The following is a 12,433-nucleotide window of genomic DNA, read 5'->3' on the forward strand; positions in this document are numbered from 1 at the left end:
GTGATGTCATAATAGTCACGTTATTCTTTCTCTTAGCACAAGTTTCCCTTAGCAAATGGCATCCAGCCAATAATACAAAATCCTCCAGTTTGTTATTAAGTATAAAACTTGTGATCATACTGTATACATAGTTTCCCTACTGCAGCTATAGGCACATTTGCATATGTATGAGTAGCTCTGACTGGCATGTCCCCAGACAAGTTCTATCTATCATGACTATGTGACTTCAGTAATTACGCTCCCAGCATTGAGCAACCCCAATATGTTTGTACAGCAGTAAAAAAAAAAGGAGGAAAAAACCTCACCCAGATGTTTTGCATAATGAGGATAATATAAGGACACATAACAATGTTGGATACAAGTATACCCAAGGCGGACGATACAGAGAGATAAAAAGAGCAAGATGTCAAGTAAGTGTGTATATATGGGTGTGTGTACCTGGTAGCCTACTGAATGTTGCATGAATATGGCTGAACAAAATAATTAATCACACTATTTAGGCATTTTAAATATGTTTACAATATAATTTTTTTTAACATAGAAACAATCTAAAATAGAAAAAAAAATCTAACAAAGTATATAGGTAAATATAAAGCTGTAAATATTGAAATTGCTAACATTATTACAATCCTCTGTTAAATTTTGCAAAACTTTGATTGAACTATCACAGATACAGTTATGCTGAGTTTTAGCCTAGGGGTTTGACTTGATGGCAAGAGTTTGCAGGATGAGAATATATTAATGATAGCTTGGGGTTGATTTACAAAAACTGGAGTGTGCAAAATCTGGCGGACCTGTGCATGGTAGCCAATCAGATTCTAACTTCAGCTTGCTCAATTAAGCTTTGACAAAAACCCTGGAAGCTGATTGGTTTTTATGCAGAGCTGCATTAGATTTTGCACTCTCTAGTTTTAGTATATAACCCCCCCCCCTTGTCTATAGGGCACAAAGGAGTGGCAACAAGGGTAATTGATAGCTTCAAGTCATCAGGGATTGCAATCCTGACCATGACCCCATAATGCACATATATACAGTGCATTCATAAAATATTCAGACCCCCTTCACTTTTTTCAATTTTGTTATGTTGTAGCCTGATACTACAGTTGTTTAACCTCCCTGGAGGTATTACCGAGTGTAGCTCAGGGTAACCTTTCAGTACCACAAGCGGTAACCCCGAGCTACATTCAGGAATACACTGCAGCGTTGCTCCGGGATCCCTTCTGCACTTACCTTGTCCTGCGCTCCTGCGATGTCCCCCCTGCAGTGTCTCCAGCCATCTCCTCTGGCCGATCTATCTTTCGGGTTCCGTTCCCTGCGACGTCAGGACGTACGGGGACGGAACTGGCGGGAAATTTACAAATGTCAAAAAGTGACATTCACTAAATACACTAAAATCACATAGCATAACATTACTGTATCAAACCATTTCACATACATTTTGTCCCGAGTGCTTTGTCCTGTGCCCTGCCTGCATTTTTACTGTTCTTTCTGCCTTGAAACTGCAAAATGTCCATGGTGTCCAAAAAGCGTCCCTTTAGGTCAAAAGCGGTTTTAGACCAGCTGGAGAACAGCGATAGTAAATCAGAACTACTTGCAGAATTGAGTCATAATGATTCGTTTGTCATCAGACACTGAAAACGATTTTGCGACTTTGCTCAGTGATGTGCGAACTTGGCTCTCTATTTCAAATTTCAGTGTTTTTGGTTTGATTACATCATTGAATTAAATGTATTATTATATTATTATTTTTTATGATTATTTATTAAATTATCATTTATGATTTAGTGTTTCAAATTTTAACATACCCGGGATGTTTACTAGACTCTTGTTCAGACAGATTTCAGTGAGTTATTCCTAAAAATTACAGGCCTACAATAAAAAAACGACATATTTCCATGCAAAAAAATGTACCTCTTAAGCACAGAAATACTGACATAATCAAACTGCTAGGGAGGCTACATTCATTTTTTTCCTCATTAATCTACACTCAGAACCCCATAATGACAGAGTGAAAATAGAATTTTAGAAATGTTTGCAAATTTATGATAAAGGAAAAACTGAAATATCACATTGGATTAAGTACATTGGCATTTGTTTACAAACTATCTTCCTCCCTGTCAGCTCGAGCAGTACAGCCATCCTAATCAGTGTGCTTACAGTGAAGAACACGCCCCCTAGTAAAATACTCCCAGCACACAGTTAAGCCTTTGATCGCCCCTCACATTAACCCCTCCCTGCCCAGTGACATTAGTACAGTGTCAGCGCTTTTTTTTAGCACTGATCACCATATTGGTGTCAGTGACACCAAATTAGTTCCCCCCGGTGTCAGAATGTCTGCCGCAGTCCTGCAGTCCCGCTAAAAGTCGATGATCACCGCCATTACTAGTAGAAAAAAATTATTTATTATTTATATTATCTAGACCGCCATTTGTAAACACTATAACTTTCACGTAAACCAATTAATTTACACGTATTGGGATTTTTTTTAGCAAAGACATGGAGCAGAATACATTTTGGCCTACATTTATAACAAAATTGGATTTAAAGAAAAAAAACTTTTACTGGACATGTTTAATATCAAAAAGTCCAAAATATTGACCACTGAAAGAAAGTTCAATTCCTGGGAAAAAAAGGACGTAAATGGCAGCCTTAGAATTTTTTTTTCAGTATAGGTTTTCTTGAAAATCATTAGGGACAGAGAAAATTATATAAAGAAACCTTTACTTAAAGACAAATGGTTTTGCTATTCTTCTGAAAATGGTTCTTGTCTTGCTGTCCCTGAGTTTTGAAGTTTCTGATTCAGTGATCCAGGACAAGTATGCAGTATGTGAGGTTGATACATCTGATCATACTTGGTGGTACATCTGATGTTCTTCTGGATGAGTAATGCCATCAAAGTGGTATTTCTTCCAATGCTGCTCTACGGTTTATGAATGTTGCCCAGTGTATTTCCCACTTTTATTTTGTGGTCACCTTAAAACATATGGGGTTCTTTGCAACCTAAAGGCTCACCCTTTTTTGACATAAAACAAATGATGGCTTAGGCATGTCTGTATCTGTAAATCTGATGACTGCATCAATATTTATAATTACAGTATTTGGTTTTCAACCTTCTGAAAAAGACTCATGCTCACTAGCTTTGAAAGTAAGTGCAGCACTGCTTCCCACTCCCCAGGAACCTATCTCTGTCATTCAATCATCCATTTGCTCATCCAAGGTGCCCATTAAAAGAGAACTATGACCACAGCTTCTTTGGCCATACTTCTCTTCTGGGTCACAGGATTGGACTTACGGTCCTCTCCAGTGACCCAGAATCAGCAGACAGTGGACTAAAGCCACAGAGCCTCTCCTGACTCCTGAAAGATCCCAACAATAATGTTGGGATCCCCCCAGATGCCTGATTGGCAGCTGCCGCAGCCTCTCAGTATACCACTGGGAGCCTAAGCCAACCACACCCACCCTCACCCTAGCCAGGCGCTCCAGTGAGCTCTGGAGGGGCAGAGCTGAGAGCTGACAGTCACCGCTCTCTACTCTAGGAAGACTGAGAACTGAGCGATCAGCGGACATGTGATCAGTGGACAGTTGTCATGCTTAGTGCCAATGGGGGACAGCTTAGTGCCAGTGGGGGACTGGAGCATGGAGGGGAGTATGTATGTTTTTTTGCTTTCCCACACTTCTCCTTTAAAACTATTTATATGCTATGTTGGGAGGCAGAATTAGGAAAAACTTTATCAGATGAGGATTGGACAAAAATCTGGACTTCCAAGACTAGGCACTTTAATATTTTAGCATTAGGGAATTCATAGGTAGCACTATCCCCGCAGTGGCCACTTGATAATGCTTGTCTTCAGTGGTTGACCTGACCTTGCAAGCCTCCCGTCACCTCTGATACTCTAGGTTCAGACATATTTCAACAGAATAGGATAACAATGCAAGAGACATGATTCTTTAGTATCACCTCTATATTAGACTTATTCAAAAGATTAGGCTACAAGAATAATGGGTCTAGTATATACTGCCCCAGTTAACGCATAAAAGCGGAACACTTGTAAAATAGAAATAATCAATTAGCAATGTTTAACAGGTTATACAGTCATGAATAGTAAGGTTTAACTATTTAATTGCATCACCGACAGCAAGAGGGGGAAGAAAAGGCTTTTTGACTTAACAGCTCCCTTTTGTGCACAAGTACCACAACGGGGCATGCAGAAAATTATGTAAATGTGTACTCCAACATTTATAGATAGAAATACCCTAAGTTGAATAACAATGGCCTTAGAAGAGAAAAGGTCCCTTTAACTAGAGAATGCGCCATGAGTCCTGTGATGTTTAAAGTACCTGATATAGTGGACTCAGCTATCTGCTGCTAGCAATAGTGGGGCCCATAAGCATTAGTGAATTCTGGTAATTTAATGAAGTTAAACAGATAAGCCACTCAAAGCAAACGTCTCCTGGTAGATGAGGTGTAAAGGTGTCAGCAGGCAGTGCCTCTAAAGTGATAACAGAAAGAGGTTGGGCATCCACTCACTCACTAATCCTATGGATAGCACAGCCTCCTAGAAACAAGAGTTTTTGCCCAGGCTCTTGGCTGTTTGCAGGGACGTGCAGAGTTACCGCCTGACGACCTGTCTGTGCAGTGAGCAGGGATGTCTGTATGAGGACCAGACAGTGACAGTCCCAATGCAGAGAAGCTGAAGCAATCCCGGTGTGGCAGTCTGCCTCACCGTTGTGTTGAACTGATGTGCACAGTCCTACAGCAGTAGACTAGCAATCTGTCTCTGGAAAAGAAAGGCAGTCCCCTCATGTTTAGTTCTGAAGCCCACACCAAGAGAGAGAGCCATTTCTTTGTTGCAGAATATATCTGCTCTCCCAGCATCCTTCTGGTTCCCCGATTCTCTGGTATTTGCAGTTTAATCATCACTCAGGAATACAGTATGTGTTGGCTATAGGACTACAAGTCCCAAGATCCTCTGCTGTCAGACAAAATTGGTCCACTCTGCTAACAGGAAGTGATGTAGCAGTCCCAGTACTGAGCTCTAGGGGGAAAAGGAGTAATGATAGTCTCATCTGTAAATGTCCCTGAAAGGCATAATGATATAGTTGTATCCTGTCTACACATATAAGGTTCTAATTTTTGGTATTTAATTCCATCTTGTATTGCTAAATACATTCCTCATTGTTCACCTCCTTGCTTTTGGTGCTGTGGACAGGAAGGTATGATGGTACATGTTTGGAGATCATGCCCTAAGGCACAGAGACTCGCAGATTACTCTTTAATATATACATTTCTGAACTGTAATTTATGTAAAAATCCCATAAAAGCCCTGAAGCTACAATACAGCTAAATGAAATAATGATTCACAACAAATTAACTGCTATCTTGCTAGATACACAAGAGGTTTCTTAAAATTTGGTCCCCATGAATTGCCTACTTCCAACCTAATGGAACTTGGATGCAATGTAGAGCAAAAGGATCAATCCACCCTCACAGTTACACTGCGGTTGTTATGACTATCTAGAACATTTTCTATTAAATTAATCAACGCCTGCTCAATATTAACATTTTTAATTTTTTCATTTGTTTGCAACCCTAGTGAAAACTTTTACCTCCAATAAATGGTCATTCAGTCAAGCGGCGAGGTGAAATTTCCAAATAAAAAGACCTCCAGCAAAAAAAGCACTTTTTATTATAGTGGAGAATGATTAGAGCAAAAACAGCAGTAAAAAAATTAAGGTTTAGAAGAAAAGAGACAGGAGGTGCCCGTCTGAGTGTAGAAATAACACTGTATTTCATAGCAAAGGATTAACAACACTCACAAAGGAAGTAATAAAACAAGCTCATCTGTGTATATGAGAGATGACCGTTCCTCAAAATGTCCCACAGGTGCCACCGGTGGTTAATGCAATAGCAGCTGGGCTGATGGAGATGGTGAGAGACACTGTAGTGGTCAATCTTGCAGAGTGGTGGTGTTGTAGAGCCGATAAAGCAGCCGATAAAGCAAAAATAATCTTAAAAAAAGAGAAAAAATTTAATAAAGAATTTTAAAAAATTATAAAATAATAATTTTTTTTTTTTCCGTACTGTCACCAGTCAGTGTCCCTGATCACCGTCACACCAGTTATATGATGATGCTGTACTGCAGTGGTGACAGTATGTAAAAAAAAATTTAAAAACATTTATCTATTTTCGGAAAAATGACAAAAAAATTACAACTTCAAAAAACTCACCATGTCTCTTATGAAATACGCCGGACTGTCTACTTTGCAAAAAGGGGTCATTTGGGGGATATCTGTACTGTTCTGACATTTTTGGGCCTCAAGAAATTAGATTGGCTGTCGGTACTTCAGGATTGATCAATTTTCAGATATATCCCATAGTTTGTAGACTCTATAACTATCCTACAGACTAACTGGTTTAGGTTATTTTCATCAAAGAAATGTAGCAGAATACATCCTGACCTACATTTATGAAGAACAATTTATTTGCAAACTTTTATAACAGAAACAAAGAAAAACTTGGGGTTTTTTTCAAAATTTTCGGTCTTATTTTTTTTTTAATTTAGCAAAGAATAAAAACCCCAGTGGTGATTAAATACCACCCAAAGAAAGCTCTAGTTGTGTGAACAAAATGCTAAAAATTTAGTTTGGGTACAGTGTTGCATGACCGCGCAATTGTCATTCAAAGTGTGAGAGCGCTGAAACCTGAAAATTGTCCTGGGCAGGAAGGGGGTAAGTGTCCGATATTGAAGTGGTTAAATACAGTGTTATTACTACACTCAGATGGGCTCCTCCTGTCTCTTTTCTTCTGTCCCTGCTTACAGAGCTGGCTTGCTCAGAGGATGGCTTTTTGTGCTAAAAAGATTCCAGGCAGATTGCCTGAGAGACTCTTATAAGGACTCATTGTACATCAATGTCAAGGTCCTACCTTTTCCCAGAGGTTATGTTTCTCCATGTGCTGGCATCCATGTTGGATTTCTGCAGAGCATGGTGGGAATCTTTTATGCCTTCTGGTCTCTGAGGTCCATCCCCCAGAGGGGTGTGGCTGATTACATATAAGCCTGTGGTCCGCACATGCCCTTTGCACTTGTGTCTTTGTGTTGCTATAACTCTGTTCTGACTCTCGTGACTCTCCTGGAATCTGACTCGGCTTGTGACCTGACCATTCTTTGTGTTTTCCTTTGATCTGACCCTCCGTTGCTGAACTCGGCCCGTGACCCGTGATTCTCATCTGCTGTCCTGTACCGTTTTGTCCCGTTGTTGTTGACCCGGCCTGCCCGACTACTCTATTGTCTTTTCCACCAGCTACACGCCATTGGCGGCGGCCATTACCACAACTGAGGTGTCTCGGGGGCCGCGACCTGGTTCCTGGCTGCGTCAAGTCCATCCCTACCATCAGGGGCCCTGGTGAAGGGCAGCCTGGGACTTAGACTCCGCGCCCTGGGAGACTTCGGTCTGTGGGTGGTGGTTGTCGCCAGCCAGTGCGTTACATTGTTTAGGCCTGCCTGTCCATTCCTCAGCCCCTGCCCTGACAATCAATGCATTTACATACCCTGTTTTAAGTACTTGAATTCCAATATTGCCATTATCATATTTTACTTTATAATATTTATCCTTTTCACCTTTATGCTTCTTTACTCCTGTGCGCCAGAGTTAGGTTTTTAAAAAAATTTGGGTTTTACCATTTATTCATTCTATACAAGTGTAAGCTCTGGCCAGAGTTGGGCTTTCATACGAAGTTAATTTATAGATACAAAAATTCTCATGAGTCTTACACTGTGAAAACTAAGCCATAGACTGCAAAATCTCCACCACAACTTGCTTGCTTCAGTCTGCCAGAATCAGTAAAATCTTTCCTAGAATTTTGCCCACCCTACTCCACTGAATCTGACAATGCAAAAAAAAGAATTGTTCAGTTTTGTATAATTAATCTTAATAATGCAATGACAGCAAACACTGTGCATTTCAAAGCAATGCGTGCCTTTCTACTTGCTACACACCAACGTTACCATTGTAAACATGTCTTTTCTTGGTTGTAACATAAATTACTCTTTCTTTCAGATCTTCAGGTGACCAATGTTAACTTCAATAAAGTCAAAAATACCACAGCTCACAAGACCCTAGACTATGACACCAATGAGACTGTGCTCAGAAGGGGATTGAAATTTACAATGACTTTTACATGCAACAGACCAGTAACATCAAGAGATGTGCTTAACATAACTGTGGAAACAGGTAATATGGTTTTCTAAAGTGACCGTTCTGTTAGCTCCCAAGAAGCAGATGCAGAATACATGTAGGTAATGATTTGAGGCTGGAGCAGAGAAAATTGGTTCCATAATACCATCATGAAAAAGGTTCTGCAGGTACATGAGGAGCACTGTGTGAAAATCTTGGATCCACTTGGAGAAAAATAATCATTTTATTAATGTATGATATAAAATACAGCCAATGTGTTTCAGGAGACTGACACTCACACTTCTTAAGGCCTTTGGTACAGTCTGCAGAGGTCACTGCAGATGCAACAGACAAACATTGTTAGGAAACAGACTGCAACACCCACAATCAACGTTACCAAAGCTAATTAGGAGTCACAATTTTCTGAAACATGTTGGCTATGTTTTGTCTCATACATCAATAAAGTGATCCAGATGGGGTTAATCTAACTTTCTGTCTATGGATAGGGCCCCTCACCAACCTCCACAATCTCCACATGCTGGAAGAGACCTACTCCGAGGTCCCTTCACAAATCAAACCATCAGTTTTATAAACAGCAAATGAGACTTCACTCTGACTTCCAACGACGTTTGGAATGCCTTCAAGATGTTAGCATTGCAATGCCCTCACATTTTAATTTTTGGCAGGTTTAAAAATGATGTCTTCAGATTTAAATGGAAAGGTTATATTTAAAGAGAAGTATACAAACTGAAAATAACAAACACATACACTCACCTGGATGGCTGCAGCACCGATCCCAGATGCATCTGTCCTCTGCTGGCTCTAGAACGATGATCGAGGACTGCTGATCACTCAGTTCTTGGTCTTCACGGAGCAGAGAGCCTCTGCTCTGCCCCTCCAGCACTCACTAGAGCATTGGGCTGTGGAAGAGGGAGGGCGAGAACAGCTAGTTCAGGCTCTCAGCAGCTCGCCACGAGACTGAGCCAGCTGCTAGTCTAGACAGCTCAACTTTAAAGAACCAGAGCCTGGACCAGTGGGAGAGCTAAGTGCACTCCTGTGACCCACAGAAGTAGGACCAAAAGAGTGTTGGCCTTTCTTCTCCTTTAATAAGATTAAAGTGAACAATACTTTTCCTTTTGATATTCCATCTAATAATATTTGTGCACAGAGGGTGTTGTAAGCTCTTGATTGCACCTTCTCCCATGTCACAGTTCTCCCTAGTAATCCCTAGATAACATTTGTGAAAGCTCTGTATATTAATTAGAATTTGCCTTTCTTGCCATATCTGTGTTCAAAATATCTGTCCAACTATAGTGGCGTTAAAGTTTATGTAACGGCAAACCTTTTTTTTTAGTTTTTCATAGGGTTGAGCCCTATGTAATGCTTTTGTTGTTGTATGTGTCCATGCTGGGGTGAGTCATACCTCTATTGGGTCTTGGGGGTCATTGTCATTGAGAGAAATTGAGGGGAAATCCAAAATTTTAAAGTTGTTACAAATGGGAAAAATATCTTCCGATGTCAAGCAGGACTTTTGTGAGATTTCCTATTTTCTGTCGCAGGAAGTAAAGCCTCCCCAGCAGAACCCAGATAGCTAAAAAACCCATAATCAAAGTTTTAACTGTTCCCTGCCCTATCCTAAACAAAATAAACACAAAATAAGTTTTGGCTATAAATAAAATTTAAAAAGTCTTTCTTGGATGGAATATTTTTTTCTTTTCCTTTGGGCTGCCCTCATCCAATAAGGAAAATATAATTCCAGCCAACTGCGAAAGAAGGGATGTAAGCCTGTACTGGCAACAACAGTGTAGATCCAACTTCTCAAAGTGAAATCCAAGATTCACAACTGCTTTCTGTGCACAGGAACTGAAAATGGGATAAAAAGGAGGAATGTCATTGGTCTCCTGTAATTACAACATGGCTTATGTAGCAATTATATATGATTTATTATTTTTCTTTTTTCTGAAATCCCTACTTATATAATACAGTATTTTGTAGCTATAGTCATCAGATATTCACAGGGATGATTCACATTTCATTCACCAAGAAAAGACCATCCTACATAGATTTGACTGGGTGAATCAAACTGAAGTTTGAACTGATCTGCCTTCCATTAAGGAAAGAAGAGTAGTATGTATGTAAACACTATAAGAATACAAAATATAGTTCATCTTAATACTTATTGCACACAAAAGAGATTTAGAATCTCACAATATTGCAATTCTATTTTTGTATTCCTGCACTAGGCGAGTAGACCTGTAATGCAACATTGTAAAGTCTGCCATTAATATTACAGCAAAAACATACCTGACAATATAATTATGGTCCCCTTTCTTTTGAACTGTCATATGCAAGTCTAATTAATCTCAGTTTATGAGACACTGCGGACATTCTATTACACTAAATTGCATGCAAACATTCTGTACCAATTGGGAGGCTGTGATGCACAGTGAGATTATTTCCTATTGATCCAGAATATTCAGGGGCGGACTGACAACTCATGGGGCCCCCGGGCAATAGGGGATCATGGAGCCCAAACTCAAAAAAGACTATGAAAAAGGTACCAGGGGCATCTCATGGGGCCCCCTACTGACCCCGGGCCCTCGGGCAGTGCCCAAGTTTCCAAATGGTCAGTCCGCCCCTGAGAATATTAGATGTGGTGTAAAAAAGAGTTGCAGCATTGACAAGCAAGGGTGGGGCTCTGTTTTAAAGGGACGCTGGCTCCACCTGCGAGGGACCGCCGAGCAGCACCACTAGCACTCCACTGGTCAGGCGTGCCCAGAGTGCGGAGTCTAAGCCCCAGGGTACTTGTTCACCAGAGCCCCTGATGGTGGGGATGGACTTGGGAGTACCCCGGGACCAGGTCGCCACTACTGAGCACACCTGTCAATGGTAGGGGTGTTCGCCAGGGGCTCCAACCAGGGAGAGCCAGATGTGAGGAGGTCGTGTGACCCCGATGGGATGGATGGCTGAGCAAGTGTGAAGTCAGACGGGCCGAGTTGGTAACGTAGAGGACGGTATGGTACAAGGGAGCGGACAGAGAATCGTCGGGTCACAGGCCAGGTCAGCAACAGCAGGTCAGATCTAATGAGGGGCATTCAGAAGGGAGGTCAGGCAAAGCAAGGGTCTGGGCAGGAGAAATCAGCAGGTCAAGAGCAATCCAGGTCAAATAACTTACTAGACAAAGGTTCAGATTCGCAGGATACAGGCAGGACCAGAAGGCACTGAATGACAGCTCAGGGACATTTAAATATCCCGCCCTGCACTGCCATTGGTGCCCAGCGGGCGGCCGCGGCTTCTACTGCGCATGCGCGAACTCGAACGCCGCGGCCGGCCCGGACCTAGTGCCCGTGTCCCTGCACAGGGCGGTGCACTGCGCCTGCGCCGGGACCATCGCGGTGGGAATCGAGGGGATCCCTGACACCACCATATCACTGCCACCACATCAAATGTCAAACACTTACTTGCAGTGTGCACTAATATGGCAGCTGCAGGAAAACCAAATAGGCTGCCAATAGCTGGCGCAATGATGTTTCTCTACCTACCCCTTGTGCTTGTTCAAGAGATTTGTGATGTCACATGACCAAATGTAGAGGGTCAAACATGTCACAGCCATCAGAAGATCTCCATTTTGTAGGGGAGGTAAGCAGCACCTGTACACTTGGTTATACCTGCAAGAAAATAATGTCTGAAGTGCATGAGTTGGGGGGTGGCAGCAAAGTGGAGGAGGTGCAGTTGTTAGGGGGTGCTACCAGGTTCTGACACTTTTTTCACTTTATCCAAAACTACAAGTAACATAATTGGCTTTAGATGCACGTTAACTAGTAGACTGTGTGACTTGACCTCATTAATTATTTTTGAGAGTTTACCAAGTCACATAGACTTTTGGGACAGTTGCCACTTCTGATTCTGAAAATTAAGTGTCAGGTTTAGCCAAAGTCAATAAATGTAAGAAAGGAAAAATAAATGCTTCATAAGCAAGACTGTAAAGTTCTAATTAAAACATGCATATTCGTATTTTTAAAACCCAGTTTTTACCAATGCTCTCTAAAAGTATATCCGTTGTTTAAATTTACAAGAACTTACCACTAACACTATCTTTACATGACTTGACGCACCAGTGTCTGAAAATTACATTCTCTCACAGATTCGAAACTAGTTTTTCCAGAACTGTCTCACTCCCCATCCTAAAATATGTCATAATTCATAATCCATTAACATTAAAGACAATTAAATCAGATGCGTCTTTTTGGAGATATCT

General features: G+C 41.2%; 1 protein-coding gene across 1 annotated transcript in view; it reads left to right on the forward strand.

The window, feature by feature from the left end:
• The first annotated feature begins 322 nt into the window (after window positions 1-322).
• Window positions 323-12,433, forward strand: part of LOC149465855 (protein-glutamine gamma-glutamyltransferase E-like) — a 61,904-nt gene continuing 49,793 nt past the window's right edge. The window contains exons 1-2 of the mRNA XM_089673386.1: window positions 323-410; window positions 8,059-8,232. Coding sequence (XP_089529512.1) covers window positions 404-410; window positions 8,059-8,232 — 181 coding nt within the window. The 5' untranslated portion in view covers window positions 323-403. The remainder of the gene's footprint in view (window positions 411-8,058; window positions 8,233-12,433) is intronic.

Source organism: Staurois parvus, unplaced genomic scaffold, assembly GCF_062004578.1.
Source record: "Staurois parvus isolate SC_StPar_1 unplaced genomic scaffold, SC_StPar_1.0 ptg000137l, whole genome shotgun sequence".
Taxonomy (NCBI): Eukaryota; Metazoa; Chordata; class Amphibia; order Anura; family Ranidae; genus Staurois; species Staurois parvus.